The sequence below is a fragment of the Hemitrygon akajei genome, chromosome 16 (genome assembly GCF_048418815.1).
Source record: "Hemitrygon akajei chromosome 16, sHemAka1.3, whole genome shotgun sequence".
NCBI lineage: Eukaryota > Metazoa > Chordata > Chondrichthyes > Myliobatiformes > Dasyatidae > Hemitrygon > Hemitrygon akajei.
The window spans coordinates 89,558,067-89,580,458 of NC_133139.1; the positions used below are offsets into that span (position 1 = coordinate 89,558,067).

Sequence of the window (22,392 nt, forward strand, 5' to 3'; positions counted from 1 at the left end):
AGTGTTAGGAGCAAATGGATTTGGATGTTTTTGGCTGCCACCTTTTTGACTCTAATGCAAGCAGCAAATGAATTTTTGAATGAAAGGGAACCCCGTGAGAGTACACTGCTGCACTGTCATTCCGGTACCCGTGAGTACACTGCTGCACTGTCATTCCAGTACCCGTGAGAGTATACTGCCGCACTGTCATTCCAGTACCCGTGAGAGTATACTGCCGCACTGTCATTCCAGTACCCGTGAGAGTATACTGCTGCACTGTCATTCCAGTACCCGTGAGAGTATACTGCCGCACTGTCATTCCAGTACCCGTGAGAGTATACTGCCGCACTGTCATTCCAGTACCCGTGAGTATACTGCCGCACTGTCATTCCGGTACCCGTGAGAGTACACTGCCGCACTGTCATTCCGGTACCCGTGAGAGTATACTGCCGCACTGTCATTCCGGTACCCGTGAGTACACTGCCGCACTGTCATTCCGGTACCCGTGAGTACACTGCCGCACTGTCATTCCGGTACCCGTGAGAGTATACTGCCGCACTGTCATTCCGGTACCCGTGAGTATACTGCCGCACTGTCATTCCGGTACCCGTGAGAGCACTGCCGCACTGTCATTCCGGTACCCGTGAGTATACTGCCGCACTGTCATTCCGGTACCCGTGAGTACACTGCCGCACTGTCATTCCGGTACCCGTGAGAGTATACTGCCGCACTGTCATTCCGGTACCCGTGAGAGTATACTGCCGCACTGTCATTCCGGTACCCGTGAGAGTACACTGCCGCACTGTCATTCCGGTACCCGTGAGAGTACACTGTCGCACTGTCATTCCGGTACCCGTGAGAGTACACTGCCGCACTGTCATTCCGGTACCCGTGAGAGTATACTGCCGCACTGTCATTCCGGTACCCGTGAGAGTATACTGCCGCACTGTCATTCCGGTACCCGTGAGTACACTGCCGCACTGTCATTCCAGTACCCGTGAGTACACTGCCGCACTGTCATTCCAGTACCCGTGAGTACACTGCCGCACTGTCATTCCAGTACCCGTGAGAGCATACTGCCGCACTGTCATTCCGGTACCCGTGAGTACACTGCCGCACTGTCATTCCGGTACCCGTGAGAACACTGCCGCACTGTCATTCCAGTACCCGTGAGTACACTGCCGCACTGTCATTCCGGTACCCGTGAGAGTACACTGCCGCACTGTCATTCCGGTACCCGTGAGAGTATACTGCCGCACTGTCATTCCGGTACCCGTGAGTACACTGCCGCACTGTCATTCCAGTACCCGTGAGTACACTGCCGCACTGTCATTCCAGTACCCGTGAGTACACTGCCGCACTGTCATTCCAGTACCCGTGAGTACACTGCCGCACTGTCATTCCGGTACCCGTGAGTATACTGCCGCACTGTCATTCCGGTACCCGTGAGTACACTGCCGCACTGTCATTCCGGTACCCGTGAGAACACTGCCGCACTGTCATTCCGGTACCCGTGAGTATACTGCCGCACTGTCATTCCGGTACCCGAGAGTATACTGCCGCACTGTCATTCCAGTACCCGTGAGAACACTGCCGCACTGTCATTCCAGTACCCGTGAGAACACTGCCGCACTGTCATTCCAGTACCCGTGAGTACACTGCCGCACTGTCATTCCGGTACCCGTGAGTACACTGCCGCACTGTCATTCCGGTACCCGTGAGTATACTGCCGCACTGTCATTCCAGTACCCGTGAGTATACTGCCGCACTGTCATTCCGGTACCCGTGAGTATACTGCCGCACTGTCATTCCGGTACCCGTGAGTATACTGCCGCACTGTCATTCCGGTACCCGTGAGAGTACACTGTCGCACTGTCATTCCGGTACCCGTGAGTATACTGCCGCACTGTCATTCCAGTACCCGTGAGAGTATACTGCCGCACTGTCATTCCGGTACCCGTGAGAGTACGCTGCCGCACTGTCATTCCGGTACCCGTGAGAGTACGCTGCCGCACTGTCATTCCGGTACCCGTGAGTATACTGCCGCACTGTCATTCCGGTACCCGTGAGAGTATACTGCCGCACTGTCATTCCAGTACCCGTGAGAGTATACTGCCGCACTGTCATTCCAGTACCCGTGAGAGCACTGCCGCACTGTCATTCCAGTACCCGTGAGAGTATACTGCCGCACTGTCATTCCGGTACCCGTGAGAGTACACTGCCGCACTGTCATTCCGGTACCCGTGAGAGTATACTGCCGCACTGTCATTCCGGTACCCGTGAGAGTATACTGCCGCACTGTCATTCCAGTACCCGTGAGAGTATACTGCCGCACTGTCATTCCAGTACCCGTGAGTACACTGCCGCACTGTCATTCCAGTACCCGTGAGTACACTGCCGCACTGTCATTCCGGTACCCGTGAGTACACTGCCGCACTGTCATTCCGGTACCCGTGAGAGTACACTGCCGCACTGTCATTCCGGTACCCGTGAGAGTATACTGCCGCACTGTCATTCCAGTACCCGTGAGAGTATACTGCCGCACTGTCATTCCAGTACCCGTGAGTACACTGCCGCACTGTCATTCCGGTACCCGTGAGAGTATACTGCCGCACTGTCATTCCAGTACCCGTGAGTACACTGCCGCACTGTCATTCCAGTACCCGTGAGTACACTGCCGCACTGTCATTCCAGTACCCGTGAGTACACTGCCGCACTGTCATTCCAGTACCCGTGAGAGTACACTGCCGCACTGTCATTCCAGTACCCGTGAGAGTATACTGCCGCACTGTCATTCCAGTACCCGTGAGAGTATACTGCCGCACTGTCATTCCAGTACCCGTGAGTACACTGCCGCACTGTCATTCCAGTACCCGTGAGTACACTGCCGCACTGTCATTCCAGTACCCGTGAGTACACTGCCGCACTGTCATTCCAGTACCCGTGAGTACACTGCCGCACTGTCATTCCAGTACCCGTGAGAGTATACTGCCGCACTGTCATTCCGGTACCCGTGAGAGTATACTGCCGCACTGTCATTCCGGTACCCGTGAGTACACTGCCGCACTGTCATTCCGGTACCCGTGAGTACACTGCCGCACTGTCATTCCGGTACCCGTGAGTACACTGCCGCACTGTCATTCCAGTACCCGTGAGAGTATACTGCCGCACTGTCATTCCGGTACCCGTGAGAGTATACTGCCGCACTGTCATTCCGGTACCCGTGAGAGTATACTGCCGCACTGTCATTCCGGTACCCGTGAGAGTATACTGCCGCACTGTCATTCCGGTACCCGTGAGAGTACACTGTCATTCCGGTACCCGTGAGAGTATACTGCCGCACTGTCATTCCAGTACCCGTGAGTACACTGCCGCACTGTCATTCCGGTACCCGTGAGTACACTGCCGCACTGTCATTCCGGTACCCGTGAGTACACTGCCGCACTGTCATTCCAGTACCCGTGAGAGTATACTGCCGCACTGTCATTCCAGTACCCGTGAGTACACTGCCGCACTGTCATTCCAGTACCCGTGAGAGTATACTGCCGCACTGTCATTCCGGTACCCGTGAGAGTATACTGCCGCACTGTCATTCCGGTACCCGTGAGAGTATACTGCCGCACTGTCATTCCAGTACCCGTGAGAGTATACTGCCGCACTGTCATTCCGGTACCCGTGAGAGTATACTGCCGCACTGTCATTCCAGTACCCGTGAGAGTATACTGCCGCACTGTCATTCCGGTACCCGTGAGTACACTGCCGCACTGTCATTCCGGTACCCGTGAGTACACTGCCGCACTGTCATTCCGGTACCCGTGAGTACACTGCCGCACTGTCATTCCAGTACCCGTGAGAGTACACTGGCGCACTGTCATTCCAGTACCCGTGAGAGTACACTGCCGCACTGTCATTCCAGTACCCGTGAGTACACTGCCGCACTGTCATTCCAGTACCCGTGAGAGTACACTGCCGCACTGTCATTCCAGTACCCGTGAGAGTACACTGCCGCACTGTCATTCCAGTACCCGTGAGAGTATACTGCCGCACTGTCATTCCAGTACCCGTGAGTACACTGCCGCACTGTCATTCCAGTACCCGTGAGAGCATACTGCCGCACTGTCATTCCAGTACCCGTGAGAGCATACTGCCGCACTGTCATTCCAGTACCCGTGAGTACACTGCCGCACTGTCATTCCAGTACCCGTGAGTACACTGCCGCACTGTCATTCCAGTACCCGTGAGAGCACACTGCCGCACTGTCATTCCAGTACCCGTGAGAGCACGCTGCCGCACTGTCATTCCAGTACCCGTGAGAGTATACTGCCGCACTGTCATTCCGGTACCCGTGAGAGTATACTGCCGCACTGTCATTCCGGTACCCGTGAGAGCACGCTGCCGCACTGTCATTCCGGTACCCGTGAGAGTATACTGCCGCACTGTCATTCCGGTACCCGTGAGTACACTGCCGCACTGTCATTCCGGTACCCGTGAGAGTACGCTGCCGCACTGTCATTCCGGTACCCGTGAGAGTACACTGCCGCACTGTCATTCCAGTACCTGTGAGTACACTGCCGCACTGTCATTCCAGTACCCGTGAGAGTACGCTGCCGCACTGTCATTCCAGTACCCGTGAGAGTACGCTGCCGCACTGTCATTCCAGTACCCGTGAGAGTATACTGCCGCACTGTCATTCCAGTACCCGTGAGAGTATACTGCCGCACTGTCATTCCAGTACCCGTGTTAGCACTAGTTTTACCTGGTTCAGATTTTTGTTGTTGTGAAACCTCTCTCCTTGTTTTCAGATCTATTCCTCACACTGCTGAACTTACTAGCCTTCATTGGCTAAGATGCTTATTGTCAAATAATTACCATTTTGTTCCTGACTATTCTATCTCTGATCCCCTAAGACACAAACTAGGATTAATGGCCATGATTCTGACTACTTGCCTGTCCTCCCACTCAATCCTTCTGGCAGTCTCGCTGCTGCTTGTGCTTTGTTTGAAGCATCCTTCTGACCAAGCCTTTTCCCACCTGCTCTAAAACCTCAATCTGGCTTAAGTTTCTTCTTTTACAAACCTTTGAAATTCAATTGACATTTCTGTAGTACTTAATGGAGATGATTGTTAAACAGCTCTAATTGTCTTCTGTATAATTCATAGAGGAGATTATGTAGTTTTCACAGGTTTTTGTGCTGCCACTTGAGTTGAAAGTAATGTGGGTGGAAGTAATTTTAAGATGTAACAGATGGGGGAAAATGTAACATCTTCATTGCTGGTCACAAGCCAGGTTTCATTGCACAACTTTTATTTGGAGACGATCCATGCACAGACAGAATTGGGCCACTCAGTGCACTGAGTCTGTTCTGCGCGTTGATCATAGCTGATTTTATTCTCCCCCTCAACCCCCTTCTGCCATCCCCGATAACATTTGATGCCCTTACTAATTGGCAACCTATCAAGCTCTGCTTTAAATACACCCTTGATGTCCATACTATCTGTAACAATAGATTCCACTTTTACCACAATCTGGCTGAAGAAATTCCTCGTCCACTGTTCTGAATGGACATCCTTCTATGCCGCAGACTGCCTTCTGATCCCAGGCATTCCACTATCCCAAACATCCTCTCCACATTCGCTCTGTCTAGGCCTTTCAATATTCGTTAGGTTTCAACCAGATCTCCTTTCTCCTCCTCTCCCACCCCCCCCATAATTCCGGTGGGTACAGGCTCATTAAATGCTCCCATGTTAACCCTTAAATTGCTGGAATTCTCATAAACCATCTCTGGTCCCTTTCCAAAGCCTCAGCATTACATCGTTTTTGTATTATGCTGCTCTTTAAATGAATACTAACGTTGTCTCTTTACTTACTACCAACTCCACCTGCAAGTTCTCCTTTTAGGGAATTCTGCACAAGTACTCCCAAGTCTCTTTTTACATTTGATTTGAATTCAGTCCTATTTAAAGTATAAAAGCTTAAGAATGCTTTGTCCATTTCTAGCGCCTCCTTTTTCTTACCATGCATTGCATTTTGCCTTGGCTCTAGTCCCTGGTTCCTTGAACATGTCATTTTGAATAGACACAGCACCAAAGTTTTTGTTTGTCAAAACTCTGTTGTGGGGTTTGGCACAGCCAGAGCAATCTCTTCCAAATGAACAAATAAAGCATCAGCCACATTTGCATTATTGGAGCTTGTGGCTTTGAAGTGTGGTGTTGACAGAAGAATTGTATGGATGCAGGGACAGCAACAAATTAGGACTGAGTGGTGCACTGATTGTACTATTTTCCCTACGCTTTGCCTGCCTCCTTTCCCCTGTGAACTATTCCATATCTATTTCAGGTTTGTACTCCATAGCTGTTTGCCAACACTAGTTTTTAAAAAAAATCTTTCTGCTCCCCAAGTCTAAGTTCATTCTTTGAGAGGCTATAACATTCACCAACCTCCTTGCATTCTGATCATGATCAACTCCTGTGAGCCAACTGGTGAAGCAAATCTTACACTACCTGCTAAAGAGGATGTACTTGCTTTGAGGTACTGAGCCAATAACTCAATTCTTCCAAATAAAATCTTGCCAGAGATCTCAGCCTTTCTTTGGTCTTTATAGTTCTACACTCTTGCAATAAGTGCATTGGTGGTTGAGGTGACATCTTTGACTGAGGGCTTGGTTGTGGTGGTTCAATTTAGCTCCAGCTTGTACAGTCATTTCTGTCAGACCAAGTTGGAAGCTGGATTTTCTTTTGCTCAAGGTATTAGTGAATCACTGAGTTTATCAGGGATGTTAGCTTAAATTTTGGATTAAACATCACCAGCTGTTAGTCTTCAGCTTTATCATTTGGATAACTACTTCTCCAGAGTTTTTTCAATTACTGCTTTCCATCTGTATTAACACTCTAACTATAGTTACCAGCGAAGGAGGTCTGGTTCTCCTGGGGGTGGTTCCACCTGAATCCAACGGCCTATGGACCACAATCTCCTGCTTTTTCCAGTATTTGCACCTCTGGACCCATGGTGGTTGTTCATCACTTGACTTGTCTCCTTGTAGCACAGGAAATAGCTGCAGCAGATAGCAGGACGTTAATGGTGGACTGGATCTTGGGTGCTAGTAAGTTTGTGAACCGTGTAGAATTGTTTTTTCTACATAAAATGTGATCAGATCTTCACACATCTCCTAAAACTAGATGGAGAATCCAATTACATAATGCTTTTTGTTATACTTCATTTATTTATTGAGCAAGATTTTCCTTTCTCACTTTTCCTAACCTTGGTATTAATACGCTGCCCATGTGAGTAATTTTTTTTTAAATTAATGAATTCCTATCCAAGGAATTTTCTTGTCTACAGAAGTGAAGGATTTTTCTGAGGTTTCTTGGTCCTTGTACCCCTTAACATTATTTCTCAGCTCTTTAGTTTGCTTAGTCTTTGTTTGCATTCCAAAATAAACTGAAATCTTGGAATTTTTGACTCACTTTTGAATTTTGAGTCACTTTTGACTCCTAGAAGAAACCTAAGGATCAGAAAACACACAGATCTAAACCTCAATTACAACTGCACCTTTTGTAATATGAATCCATTCATGGGGAGGTCCAGAAAAGGAGGCCCTTGGTAAAGGAACCATTTATAGGCCTAATGGAGAATTCAGTTGGGGAATTGCTTTGAATAGTGGTGAGAATATTGAACTTGGCAATGCAGGGACAGCATATCCACTTTCCCCATACCTGTGTACAAGGCAGTGTGGTAGGAATAGATTGCTGTTGAGATGAAAAGGTGGGGACATGTGAATCTTGGCAAGTGAGCATATTGTCCACCAATTTGTGTACTCTCCTGTGAGCCCTGGACTTTCCATTTCCTAATAGATGTATGTCTGAGGAGAGTACCACAGTCCCTATAAAGTATTCATCTCACCCCCCTGCCCCAGAAGTTTTCATGTTTTATTGTTTTACAACATTGAATCACAGTGGATTTAATTTGGCTTTTTAAACACTGAACGGAAAGAACTTGTGTCAAAGTGAAAACAGATCGCTACAAAGTGATCTGAATTATAAATGTAAAACAAAATAATTGATTGTGTATTTGGAAAAGACAAAGACAAAATAAACACCTGTGGAATTGGGACAATAGATGTAAGTGACCATGCACCTATATATTTATCTGTTGATTTTGACCTACAACCAAAGAATACTATTTGGAAACTAAATTCAAGTCTACGCAGTGATCCGTACTTTAAGGAACAAATTAAAAAAGAAATTGGTCTCTACTTAGAATTTAATGATAATGGAGAGGTTTCACCTCCCATTTTACCGGATACACTGAAGGCTCTCTTAAGAGGGAAAATTATAGTGATATCTTCATATAAGAAAAAAAAATAAGGAATAAAACAGGAATTACAAAATAGGCTGAAGGAACTAGAGAAAAAAAGACAAATTGAATTTGGCACAGGATACATTAGGGGAAATTAAAAGGATTAGGAATGAAATTAATAGTTTGGCTATGCAAGAAATCAGGAAAAATTTAATGTTTCTGAAACAGACATTATGAAAGTGGATCAAAATCTATGAAAATACTGGCGTGGAAACTGGGGGGAAAACAGATAACAGAAAATGCAATTCATAAAATTAGGGACTCGAATGAAAATGATTTTAAAAAAAAAGTGAAATTCAAGAAGCTTTGTAAGTGTTTTACAAAACTCTGTTCCAGGGGGCAGCATAACCCAAATTGACACCACCTTGAATTCTCAAGAGTTACCCAGTTTAAGCGAAGAACAAAATAGAACGATGACTGCTGCCGTAACTGAAGTTGAATTTAAAAGCTGCAATTAGTAGACTTAAATTAAGTAAGTCACCAGGATCAGATGGGTATACAGCAGAGTGGTACAAAGAATTTAAAAATGAGTTAATTCCTGTTTTAATCCCCATACTGAACTGGGCTCTAAAAAAGGCACAAATGCCACCCAGTTGGAAGGAAGCGATAATCTCACTATACCAAAAGAAGGCAAGGATAAAATGGAATGTGGGTCATTTAGACCAATATCCGTTCTTAATGTAGATTATAGGTTATTTACCTCCATGGCCAAATGATTAGAGGAGTTTCTACCCATACTGATACGTAATGATCAGACAGGTTTTATACAACAATGCCAAACACAAGACAATATACGAAGGACACTTCACATTATGGATCATATACAAAAGAATAAAATCGAAGCAATAGTGATAAGCGTGGACACTGAAAAGGCATTTGATTTGGTTAATTGGAATTTTCTTTAGAGTTTTACATAGATTTGGTTTCCAAGACAATTATTAAAACTATACAGACACTATATGACAACCCTACTGCTAGGATTATAAATCAATGGATATTTATCAAATAGTCTTGCCCTAGAAAGGGGCACGAGACAGGGTTGTACATGGTCACTGCTACTCTTCACATTATATCTGGAACCATTAGCTCAATATAACCATATAACAATTACAGCCGGAAACAGGCCATCTCGTCCCTTCTAGTCCGTGCTGACGCTTACACTCACCTAGTCCCAGTGGCCCGCACTCAGCCCATAACCCTCCATTCCTTTCCTGTCCATATACCTATCCAATTTTACTTTAAATGACAATACCGAACCTGCCTCTACCACTCCTACTGGAAGCTCATTCCACACAGCTACCACTCTTGAGTAAAGAAATTCCCCCTCGTGCTACCCTTAAACTTTTACCCCCTAACACTCAAGTCATGTCTTCTTGTTTGAATCTCCCCTACTCTCAATGGAAAAAACCTATCCACGTCAACTTGATCTATCCCCCTCATTATTTTAAATACCTCTATCAAGTCCCCCCTCAACCTTCTACGCTCCAAAGAATAAAGACCTAACTTGTTCAACCTTTCCCTGTAACTTAGGTGCTGAAACCCAGTTAACATTTTGGTAAATCTTCTCTGTACTCTCTCTATTTTGATATCTTTTCTATAATTTGGTGACCAGAACTGTACACAATACTCCAAATTCGGCCTCAGCAATGCCTTGTACAATTTTAACATTACATCCCAACTCCTATACTCAATGCTCTGATTTATAAAGGCCAGCATACCAAAAGCTTTCTTCACCACCCTATCCACATGAGATTCCACCTTCAGGGAACTATGCACCATTATTCCTAGATCACTCTGTTCCACTGCATTCTTCAATGCCCTACCATTTACCATGTATGTCCTATTTGGATTGTTCTTACCAAAATGTAGCCCCTCACATATATCAGCATTAAACTCCATCTGCCATCGTTCAGCCCATTCTTCTAACTGGCCTAAATCTGCAAGCTTTGAAAACCTACTTCATTATCCACAATGCCACCTACCTTAGTATCATCTGCATACTTACTAATCCAATTTACCACCCCATCATCCAGATCATTAATGTATATGACAAACAACATTGGACCCAATACAGATTCCTGAGGCACACCACTAGTCACCAGCCTCCAACCTGACAAACAGTTATCCACCACTACTCTCTGGAATCTCCCATCTAGCCACTGTTGAATCCATTTTACTACTTCAATATTAATACCCAACGATTGAACCTTCCTAACTAACCTTCTGTGCGGAACCTTGTCAAAGGCCTTACTGAAGTCCATATAGACAACATCCACTGCCTTACCCTCCTCAACTTTCCGTGTAACCGCTTCAAAAAATTCAATAAGATTTGTCAAACGACCTTCCACGCACAAATCCATGCTGACTATTCCTAATCAGACCCTGTCTATCCAGATAATTATATATACCATTTCTAAGAATACTTTCCATTAATTTACCCACCACTGATGTCAAACTGACAGGGCTATAATTGCTAGGTTTACTCTTAGAACCCTTTTTAAACAATAGAACCACATGAGCAATATGCCAATCCTCCGGCACCATCCCTGTTTTTAATGACATTTGAAATATTTCTGTCAGAGCCCCTGCTATTTCTACACTAACTTCCCTCAAGGTCCTAGGAAATATCCTGTCAGGACCTGGATATTTATCCACTTTTATATTCCTTAAAAGTGCCAGTACTTCCTCCTCTTTAATCATCATAGTTTCCGTAACTTCCCTACTTGTTTCCCTTACCTTACACAATCCAATATCCTTCTACTTAGTGAATACCGAAGAAAAGAAATTGTTGAAAATCTCCCCCATCTCTTTCGGCTCCACACGTAGCTGTCCACTCTGATTCTCTAAGGGACCAATTTTATCCCTCCCTATTCTTTTGCTATTAATATAACTGTAGAAACCCTTTGGATTTATTTTCATCTTACTTGCCAAAGCAATCTTGTATCTTTTAGCTTTTCTAATTTCTTTCTTAAGATTCTTTTTACATTCTTTATATTCCTCGAGCACCTCATTTACTCCATGTAAGTTATATTTATTGTAGATCTCCCTCTTTTTCCAAACCAAGTTTCCAATATCCCTTGAAAACCATGGCGCTTTCAAACTTTTAACCTTTCCTTTCAACCTAACAGGAACATAAAGATTCTGTACCCTCAAAATTTCATCTTTAAATGGCCTCCATTTCTCCATTACATCCTTCCCATAAAACATTGTCCCAATCCACTCCTAAATCCTCAAAGTTAGCCTTTCTCCAATCAAAAATCTCAACCCTGGGTCAAGTCCTATCCTTCTCCATAATTATATTGTGTTATGAATGTGCAGCAACTCTGAGGGGCCGAAGGGTACAAAGTCGCCCCCTCCTTTTTGAGAATCGCAAGATCGCTATTAATTCGGGTCTGGGACCCAGGAAATGAGAGAGAGACGTCCAGAATACACAGGGTTTGAAATGTGTCCTGGCCTCAGTGAAACAAAACCACTGATAATAGCTATTGTCTCTTGGAGACGGAATTGTGTGTTGAGTGCTGTACTATTCATTGAAGCCCTCAGGGGATGACCAGAGTGGGCTGGTTGAGGGATTGCATCATCCCAACCTGATTGACATCTGAGACCCTGTGAGTAAGGATAAAAGAGGGTCTGGGGAACAAGCCCTTTAGACACAACAGGAGAAACGCTGGAAATCCAGTGACAGCGTTTTATAGCGAACGTTGTTGAGGGCTCGTGTGCGTCCTCCCTTGCCAGGGTGGCGGGCTCATCACGGAAGAATGGTTTAGCTAAAGGAGAGGCCACAAGTGAACGGCCACACCAACGGGACTCCTGATGGATCAAAATCATAAAAGGAAAGCCGGCAAGTTTCTCAAAATCTCTCTCTCTCTCTCTCCAACAAATTGCAACCCAGCGGTCCCCAAAGGCTGCAGCCTGCATGAACTGAGTGAACTTTATATTTCCCTCGGACAATACATTATCCCCTAGACAACGATAGAGCTTATTTCTTATTGGTTATTATTATACCCGCACTTTTAGATTTAGTATTGACGACGTATATTATCTGTATATTTGCATTGATAGTATTTTTGTGTATTTTTACTAATAAATACTGTTAAAAATAGTATCATCAGACTTCAACGGACCTCTCTATCTTTGCTGGTAAGTCACCCAGTTATGGGGTTCGTAACAATTGAAACTAATGGTATTGTGATCACTGGGCCCGAAGTGCTCCCCAACAAATACGTCTGTCACCTGACCTATCTTATTCCCTAACAGGAGATCCAACACTGCCCCTTCTCTAGTCGGTACCTCTATGTATTGCTGCAAAAAACTATCCTGCACACATTTTACAAACTCCAAACCATCCAGCCCCTTTACAGAATGGGCTTCCCAGTCTATGTGTGGGGAAAATTAAAATCCCCCACAATCACAACCTTGTGCTTACTACAAATATCTGCTATCTCCTTACAAATTTGCTCCTCCAATTCTCGCTCCCCATTAGGTGGTCTATAATACACACCTAAAGTGTTACTACACCTTTCCCATTCCTCAATTCCACCCAAATAGTCTCCCCAGATGAGCCCTCTAATCTATCCTGCCAAAGCACCGCTGTAATATTTTCTCGGACAAGTAATGCAACACAACCTCCTCTTGCCCCTCCGATTCACACTTGAAGCAATGAAATCCAGGAATATTTAGTTGCCAATCACACCCCTCCTGCAACCATGTTTCACTAATAGCTACAACATCATATTTCCAGGTATCAATCCATGCTCTAAGCTCCTCCACCTTTCTTACAATGCTCCCAGCATTAAAATAGATGAATTTAAGAAACTCTCCACCTCTTCCTCTCTCTTTATCCCTAACAATGTGATCAACTTTATTATCTTTTTCTTCCTTTTCCCCTGCATCTTTGGTCTGAGCGCTCTCCTTCTCTATCACCAGACAAAATGAAGATATCAGGGTAATTACTATTAAAGGGACAGAGCATAAATTGGCTTGTTACGCAGATGACATTTTGATCTATCTAGGACAACCAACATACTCTTTACCTAAATTGATGCAATCCTTTGAACAGTATGGTCAATTATCAGGATACAAGATCAACATAGATAAAACCCAATTACTTTCATATTACTGTAGCCCACCAAGAGAAATTGAAAGTAGATATCCCTAGGCATAGCACACAGTCTTTCAAATATTTGGGCATCATTATGCCAAAAAGATTTTGCAAAATTATCAGAATGTAATTATCAGCCTTTATATTAAAAAAAAATTAAGCAAGATTTGGCAAGATGGAACCTGATTCCTTTTTTCAGTCTCAGTTCAAGGATTGAGTCTTTTAAAATGAATATACTGCCCAGACTATTATATCTCTTTCAAACCCTGCCAATAGAGATTAATCAAAATCAATTTAATGAATGGAACAAGATGCTATCAAGGTATATTGGGCAGAGTAAAAGGCCTAGAGTTTGTTTCAAAACTTTGCAATTAGCAAAGGAAAACGGGTGATGGGGCTTATCTTCTCTTAGAGATTATTATTTTGCAGCACAGTTGGAGCTGTGATATGTTAGTGCAACCCATCATATGACGCTGAATGGAAAAACATTGAGGAGCGGGTACTTCCCATCCCCATACAAGCAATTTTGGCTGATAACAACCTGCAAAGGTACATAAATACTATTGATAACCCATGGGTGAAATTGACTCTTAAAATATGGAAAACTACTATAAAAGAATATAATCTAGAGGGAGATATTGCAATTCTTAAATGGTGTGCATATGACTTGGACTTTACACCAAATAAATTGGATGTTAGATTTAAGGACTAGACAGCTAAAGGAATAACAGTTCTTTGCAACATAATGAAATAAGGAACACTGTTCAGTTTTGAAATGCTTAAAGAGAAATACTTATTAGAAAAATAAGATTTTTATCGGTATTTACAGATGCGACAATATGTTAATAAGACGCTTAAGAATGTAACCAAGGCAAGTACATGCTTGATAGAGCTATTCAGAAAAGCATATTATTCAGATAATGGTAGTAGAAACATTTCAAGCATGTATAAGGGGTTGTCAAATCTTAAAACACATTCGACTTCATACATTAAAACAAAATGGGAGAAGGAAGGAGGGATAATTATATCTGAGGAAGAATGGACAACAATATGGAGATATCAATGGAAGTGTACCAGTTCACAGAAATGCAGGGAGTTTGGATGGAAAACTTGATAAGATATTTTATTACATCCTCTCATAAATCCCATTATGATAGTAACCTCCCTGTTTGCTGGAGAAATTGTGGAAATCAAAATGCAAATCATTATCATTTTTTGGGACTGCTGTGTTATCAAAAACTATTGGAGGGGGATACACAATGCCCTACAAGACATCTTTAAATGTGAAATACCCTTAGAGAGTAAGACCATATATTTTGGATATATACCTCAAGAATGGTTGAAAAGAGATAAATATTTAATGAATATACTGTTGGTGGCTGGTAAAAAGACTCTTACTAGGAAATGGTTATCACAAGAGAGCCCAACTTTAAATGCATGGATGGAAATTACAATGGACATTTACAAAATGGAGAAGTTAACAGCATCTGTTAATAATAAGCTGGACCAATTTGATTCATACTGGGGAAAAATGGTTTAACTACATAATGCCTCATAGGCCTGATTTTATTCTCACAAATCAATGAATATGTTGTTAAAAAAAAAATCACTCCCTACTTGTACATAGTTTTTTCCTTTTGCTTGTTTTTTCTTTCTGCTCTTTTCTATAAGTGTATACCCCAGATAAATACTTTGTGGTGATTTGTGATATGTGATTATATGATATATATGTACAATGTCTGAAATACATCTTATGGAAATGTTTGTTTGATGATGAACTTCAATAAAAAAATAAATTACAAAAAAAAATTGTATAAATATTTAGTCCCTTTACTATGACTGGTGTTTCCAGTTGGGTTTGGAAGCCACTTAATTAGTTAAATAGAGATCACCTTTGTGCAGTGAAGGTGTTTCAATTGATTGTAGTAAAGATATACCTGTATCTGGAAGGTCCAACTGCTATTGAATCAGTATCCTGGTTTAAAAACTACACCATGAAAACAAAAAGACACTCCAAACAACTCCACTAAAAGATTATTGAAAAGCACAAGTCAGAGATGGGCACAAGAAAAATTTCAATTCACTGAATATCCCTTGGAGTACGATTAAATGGAAAGAATATGGCACAGCTGCAAACCTGCCTAGAGCAGGCCAAACTCAAACTGAGTGACCATGCAAGAAGGGGATTAGTGAAGGAGGCCACAAGGGACCTATAGCAACTCTGTAGGAGTTAGAAGCTTCAGTGGCTGAGATGGGAGAGACTGCACATACAACTTGCCTGGGTGCATCACAAGTCACAGCTTTATGGGAGAATGGCAAAGAGAAAGCCACTGAAAACAAATTACATGGAATCTTGGCTTGAGTTTGCCAGAAGGCATGTGGGAGATTCTGAAGTCAGTTGAAAGGTTCTATAGTCTGAAACCAAAATTGAGCTTTTTGGCCATCAGACTAAATGCTATGTTTGTTGTAAGCCAAACACTGCACATCATCAAAAACACATCATCCCTACTGTGAAGCATGGTGGTGGCTGTATCATCCCGTGGGGCTGCTTCACTGCAGCAGGCCCTGGAAGGCTTGTGAAGGTAGAGGGTAAATGAATGCAGCAAAATACAGGGAAATCCTGGAGGGAAATCTGATGCAGTCTGCAAGAGAACGGACTAGGGAGATTTGTTTTCCAGCAACATAATGACTCCAAGCAGAAAGACAAAGCTACAGTGAAATGGCTTAAGAACAACAGTTAATGTCCTGGAATTCAATTGAGAATTTGTGGCTGGACTTGGAAAGGGCTGTTCACTCACAATCCTCATGCAATCTGACAGAGCTTGAGTAGTTTTGTAAAGAATGTAGATAAATTGCAGTGTCCAGATGTGCCAAATTGGTAAAGGCTTATCCACACAGACTGAAGGCTGTAATTGCTGCCAAAGATGCATCTGCTAAATACTGATGTGAAGGAGGTGAATACTTAGGCAGTTAATTATTTTGTTGTATATTTGTAATTGATTTAGATCATTTTGTAGAGATCTGTTTTCACTTTGACGTGAGTTTTTCAGTTGATCAGTGTCAAAAAAAGCCAAATTAAATCCACTGATTCAGTACTGTAAAACAATAAAACATGAAAACTTTCCAGGGGATGAATACTTTTATAGGCACTGTACATCAGAAGGAAATCCATTTTGATCAAACCCAGTACCTTGTAACCTACTCTAAGATTAATCTAACCCTTCCCTGCTACAGAGCCCCCCACTTTTACAAGTGGGCCATTTTTTGGATTTTCTTCCATTTTTAGAAGGGGGATATTTTTTTAAGAACTCCAATCTGAATGAGGTACCAATCCAGTATTCTATGTGTTCATCCCCACCCCTCCGTGTACTCAATGAGGCCTGGCTCATTTGGGCTTGGATACCTGCAACCAGCTTCTACCGGGACGCAACAAAGTGGGAAATCATTACAGGCATTTTCAAAACACATTTTACTGCTTAAAGCCTCAACATTGTGTGTGGGGGTGGGGGGAAGAGACGAGAATATTCCTATGTTAATCAAGGTAGTGGGTCTTGGAGGGTAGAGTATCTGAGACAGTATATTGGATCCAAATCATCCCAATAGGAAAAAGGGTCAATGGATGTGCACCTGGATAATTGTTGGGAGGGTTTCCAAACTTGGTGCTCGGGTACTTTCTTGTGTGACTATGTATTAAAGGTCTGTGAGCTATAGCTGGGGGCGGGGGGGGGGGGGGGTGGGGGGTAGGAACTTGCAGAGGATACCAAAGGTTAACAGTGTGATTAGAAGAAGGCTGTAAGAAGAGGTCATGTGGTTTGGCAAATTTTTCTGGGTAGAGAAGTAGAAAATGAAACTTAATAGCAGGGAGTTTGGGTAATAGCTCTTTGGGAGGAAGGTGGATGAGAAGTTGTGCAGTGAGGGACTGGACATCCATTGATATTCATTCCAAGGGTAGAAGGTAAGAGATGAAAGCAGGACCTGGGATTCTTCCAGTTGGCCATGGAATTGAAAATAAACAGGAAGATCTGACTTAATCACAGTTGCATTTGGAGTACTGTGGACTGTCTCCAAGGCCATGTCACTGGAAAGGTGAGGTAGCACAAGAAAGAATAACTGAGACCTTTTTAAATGCATGTTGTCAGTACTTAAAATTTTAACTGAGGAAGGATTGGGCAAACTGAAGTTGCTAGTGTTGGATTTGTTCTTCTTCTCCCCCTCTGCCATCTTGAAGAATCAGTGGGGCATAAGAAGTGGATAAGACCCTTTTCCTCTTAGTAAAGTGGTGAATAACTGGATGAGTGGGGTTTGACCTAAAAGCATTAGTAGTTTAATAAACAGCTTTGTGGTCTGACACATTCAAATGCTGGAAACCATGTGGGGTGGGGGGAGGAATCAGTTACAGGAAGTATCTTTTGATTAATTGAACTTTCAAAGACAAACTGAGTTGAGAAGTAGGATTGTACACACCAAGTTGGTTACAAAACTATAGAATTTTTTAATTGTCCAAAACGAGAAGATTGTGCTCAGTTTCTGGTCCCGATGGGCCACGCTGGGATGGAATAGTGAGCCAATTAGTCTCCAACTATGGTGTTAATTGAACAAGTACAGTATTGAATGCTTCCCACAACTGTCTGTTCTGAAGACCATCTCCCTGACCCCCTCCTTCCCACAAAGAGTTTATCCTCATTTGTTGCTTCAACAGCCACCCTCACCCCACCAACGTGCACAAGACATCTTGGCTGATATCCTGAAATGCCAAAGATGAGCCCTGCTACAGAGGTGATGAACCGCCAGTTTCAGCTGGTGGCACTGTAGCCCAAGCCTAACAGTTACTGTTGTGCTAGTACAGCAGCAGTGACCCGTGTTTACTTCCTCCGTCCGTAAGGAGTTTGGATCTTCTCCCATCACAGCACAAGTTTCTTCTGGGTGCTCCAGCTTCCTCCCATATTCTAAACATGGGCTCGTTGGGCTGGAAGGGTCTTCTACCGTGTGTCTCTATATAAAAATAAACTGCTAGGCACGACAGTGGTTGTAGGATGTTGTCATTCCGCCCCCATCACAGTTCATGGAAGAATTACATTTTCTGCAAGCCATTTGGACTGAACCAAATGCAAAAGCTTGGATAAAGCGACTAATTGTGTCCTCTGTCATGGGCTGTCCTTGAGCCCCTGCCTCCCCTCCCCACCCCCCCAACCTCTCATACTTACTATTCTGTGCATGGTTCTGTTGTATCACCAAAAGCTGTCCCTCCATCGATGTCCACGTTCCACCGGATTTTCTTGAACAGCTGGCTTGGCTCCTTTGTTACTGTATATGGGACGGGCATACAGTAGCGGTAGATGGAGACGCAAAAGCACGGCCCAAGACGAAACTCCCCTCTGTAGAAGTAGGAGATGCTGGAAAGGCAAACTCTATTATAAATCTGAAGAGTTGAGTGTTTGTAGAAGTGGGAGAATGTCCTAAGAGGAAATGATGTTTCATTCTTTGACTCCACATGGTTTATCTAAACAAAGGTTTTAACATTTGCCTCGCTCCACCATGTGGAGATTTACTAGAAGAGGGATTTGGATAAGTGAACCTCTACTTTGCTAGCTTGCATAGATTTGGCATGTCAATTTACTTTGATAACCTTGTATAGATGCTCAGTGGAGAGTATCATGACTGGTTGCAATCCCCAGGATCAAAAGTCTACAGAAAGTAGTGGATGTGACCCAGTCCCATCATTGAGGACAATTACATGGAGTGCTGCCACAAGAAAGTAGCACCCACCGTCAAAGACCCTCACTATCCAGGCCCTGCCCTATTCTCACTACACCCACTGGGCAGGAGATACACCACCAGGTTCAGGGGCACTTATTACATTCAAAATCATAAGCCAGCATAAATAACTTTAATCACCATTACTCTGAACTGATTCTCCAATCTAAATTCACTTTCAAACACTCTTTACAACTCCTGTTCTCAGTATTATTGTTTTGACTTGTACAGTTTGTCTTTTATACATTAGTCTTTGTCTAGTTTTGTAATATGTTGTATTTCTTTCCTGAAAATGGCTCCAAAAAAGGTGAAACTCAAGGTAGCATATGGAAACATAAGTTTTGATCATAAATTTAGAACCTAGGGCAGTAAAGGCATTTTGGCCCACAATATTGTGCGAACCTCTTAGCATATGCCAAAACAAGCTAACCCTTCCATCCTCCCCAAACAAGAGAAAATCTGCAGATGCTGGAAATCTGAGCAACACACAAAATGTTGGATGAACTCAGCAAGCCAGGCAGCATCCATGGAAAAGAGTACAGATGACATTTCAATACTCCAAGTGTAGTCTGACCGGAGTTTTATATAGTTGTGACATTACCTTGTGGCTCCTGAACTCATTCCCTCAACTAATGAAGACCAACATATCATATGCCTTCTAAACCACCCTTTCGACTTGTATGGCAACTTCTGGTGATCTATTGATGTGGATCCCAAGATCTTGCAGTTCCTTCATACTGCTAAGAATCCTGCCATTAACTTTGTATTCTGCCTTCGAGTTTGACTCAGTGTATCACTTCAGTTTTCTGGATTAAACTCCACCTGTCACTTCTCAGTGACATCCTACATCCTATCCAGGTCCTGTTGTAATTGACGACAATCATCTGCACTATCTACAAGACCAGCAACCTTCAAATCATCTGAAAGATAACTAGCCCACCTTTCCACTTTCTCATTCATTTATAAAAACCACAAAGAACACCACTGCCACAGCCGTCCAGGCAAAATGTGCTCCATCTGCTACCACCCTCTGCCTCTTGGGCAAACTATTTCTGAATCTACTGAACCTGTGGATCCCATGCCTCCTGCCTTTCTCAATGAGAATCAGAATCAGGTTTATTATCACTGGCATGTGACCCGATATTTGTTAACTAGGCAGCAGCAGTTCAATGCAATACAATTTAGCAGAGAGAAAAAAATAGTAAATAAATTATGTATATTGAATAGATTAAAAATGTGCAAAAGCAGAAATACTGTATATTTTTAAAAAAAAAGTGAGGTAGTATCCAAAGATTCAATTTAGGAATCGGATGGCAGAGGGGAGGAAGCTGTTCCTGAATCGCTGAGTGTGTGCCTTCAGGCTTTTGTACCTCCTTCCTGATGGTAACAGTGTGAAAAGGGCATGCCCTGGGTCCTTAATAATGGACGCTGCCTTTTTGAGATACTGCTTCCTAAAGATGTCCTGGGTATTTTGTAGGCTACTTCCCAAGATGGAGCTGACTAAATTTACAACCTTTTGTTGCTTCTTTCGGTCCCATGCAGTAGCCATTGATGCAGCCTGTCAGAATGCTCTCTATGGTATAAATATAGAAGTTTTTGAGTGTATTTGTTGACATGCCAAATCTCTTCAAACTCCTAATAAAGTATAGCTGCTGTCTTGCCTTCTTTATGACTACATCAATATGTTGGGCCCAGGTTAGATCCTCAGATCGTGACACCCAGGAACTTGAAACTACTCACTCTCTCCGCTTCTGAACCCCCTGAGAATTGGTATGTGTTCCTTCATCTTACCCTTCCTGAAGTCCACAATCAGCTCTTTCATCTTACTGACATTGAATGCCAGATTGTTGCTGCAGCACCATTCCACTAGTTGGAATATCTCCTGTACGCCCTCTCGTCACCACCTGAGATTCTACCAACAATGTGTGTATCATCAGCAAATTATAGCCGGTATTTGAGCTATGCCTAGCCACGCTGTCATGTGTATACAGAGAGTAGAGCAGTGGACTAAGCACACACCCCTGAGGTGCACCAGTGTTGATCGTCAGCGAGGAGGAGATGTTATCACTAATCTGCACAGATTGTGGTCTTCGGGTTGGGAAGTTGGGGATCCAATTGCAGAGGGAGGCACAGATGCCCAGGTCCTGCAACTTCTCAATCAGGATTGTGGGAATGATGGTATTAAATGCTGAGCTATAGTTGATGAACAGCATCCTGACGTAGGTGTTTGTGTTGTCCAGGTGGTCTAAAGCTGCATGGAGAGCCATTGAGATTGCATCTGCCGTTGACCAATCGTGGTGATAGGCGAATTGCAGTGGGTCCAGGTCCTTGCTGAGGCAGGAGTTCAGTCTAGTCATAACCAACCTCTCAGGGCATTTCATCACTAGATGTGAGTGCTACCGGGCGATAGTCATTAAGGCAGCCCTCATTATTCTTCTTAGGCACTGGTATACTTGTTACCTTTTTGAAGCAAGTGGGAACTTCCTATAGCAGTGAGAGGTTGAAAATGTTCTTGATTGGCACAGGTTTTCAGAGCCTTACTAGGTACTCCATCGGGACCTTCCGCCTTGCGAGGATTCACTCTCTTTAAAGACAGTCTAACATCAGCCTATGAGACAGAGATCACAGGGTCATCAGGTGCAGCAGGGATCTTCACAGCTATAGTTATATTCTCCCTTTCAAAGTGTGCATAGAAGCCGTTGAGTTCATCTGGTAGTGAAGCGTCACTGCCATTCATGCTATCCGGTTTCGCTTTGTAGGAAGTAATGTCTTGCAGACCCTGCCAGAGTTGCCATGCATCTAATGTCACCTCCAACCTTGTTTGAAATTGTCTCTTTGCCCTTGAACTAGCCCTCCGTAAATCATACCTAGATTTCTGGTGCCTCAACAACATCTTCTCACTCACTGTCAGCAAGACCAAGAGGCTGATTATTGACTTCAGGAGGAGGAAGTCCATGAGCCAGTCCTCATTGGAGGATCAGAGGTGGAGAGGGTCAGCAACTTTATAAACCTGTTATCATTGCAGAGGACATGCCCTGGGCCCAGCACTTCAGCGCTGTTACAGAAAGCACAGCAGCACCTCTACTTCCTTAGGAGTTTGCAAAACTTTGGCACGAAATCTAAAACCTTGACTACTATAGATGCGTGGTGGAGAGTATATTGACTGGTTGTGTTATAGCCTGGTACGGATTCACCAATGCCTT

General features: G+C 43.7%; 1 protein-coding gene across 2 annotated transcripts in view; it reads right to left on the bottom strand.

The window, feature by feature from the left end:
- The window catches only part of c16h19orf67 (chromosome 16 C19orf67 homolog), a 62,352-nt gene that overhangs the window by 1,493 nt on the left and 38,467 nt on the right, over nt 1–22,392 (bottom strand). For both annotated transcript variants that reach the window (XM_073069418.1, XM_073069417.1), the window contains 2 exons: nt 18,640–18,828; nt 6,881–7,030 (listed from right to left, as the gene is read on the bottom strand). In XM_073069418.1, coding sequence (XP_072925519.1) covers nt 6,881–7,030; nt 18,640–18,828 — 339 coding nt within the window. The remainder of the gene's footprint in view (nt 1–6,880; nt 7,031–18,639; nt 18,829–22,392) is intronic.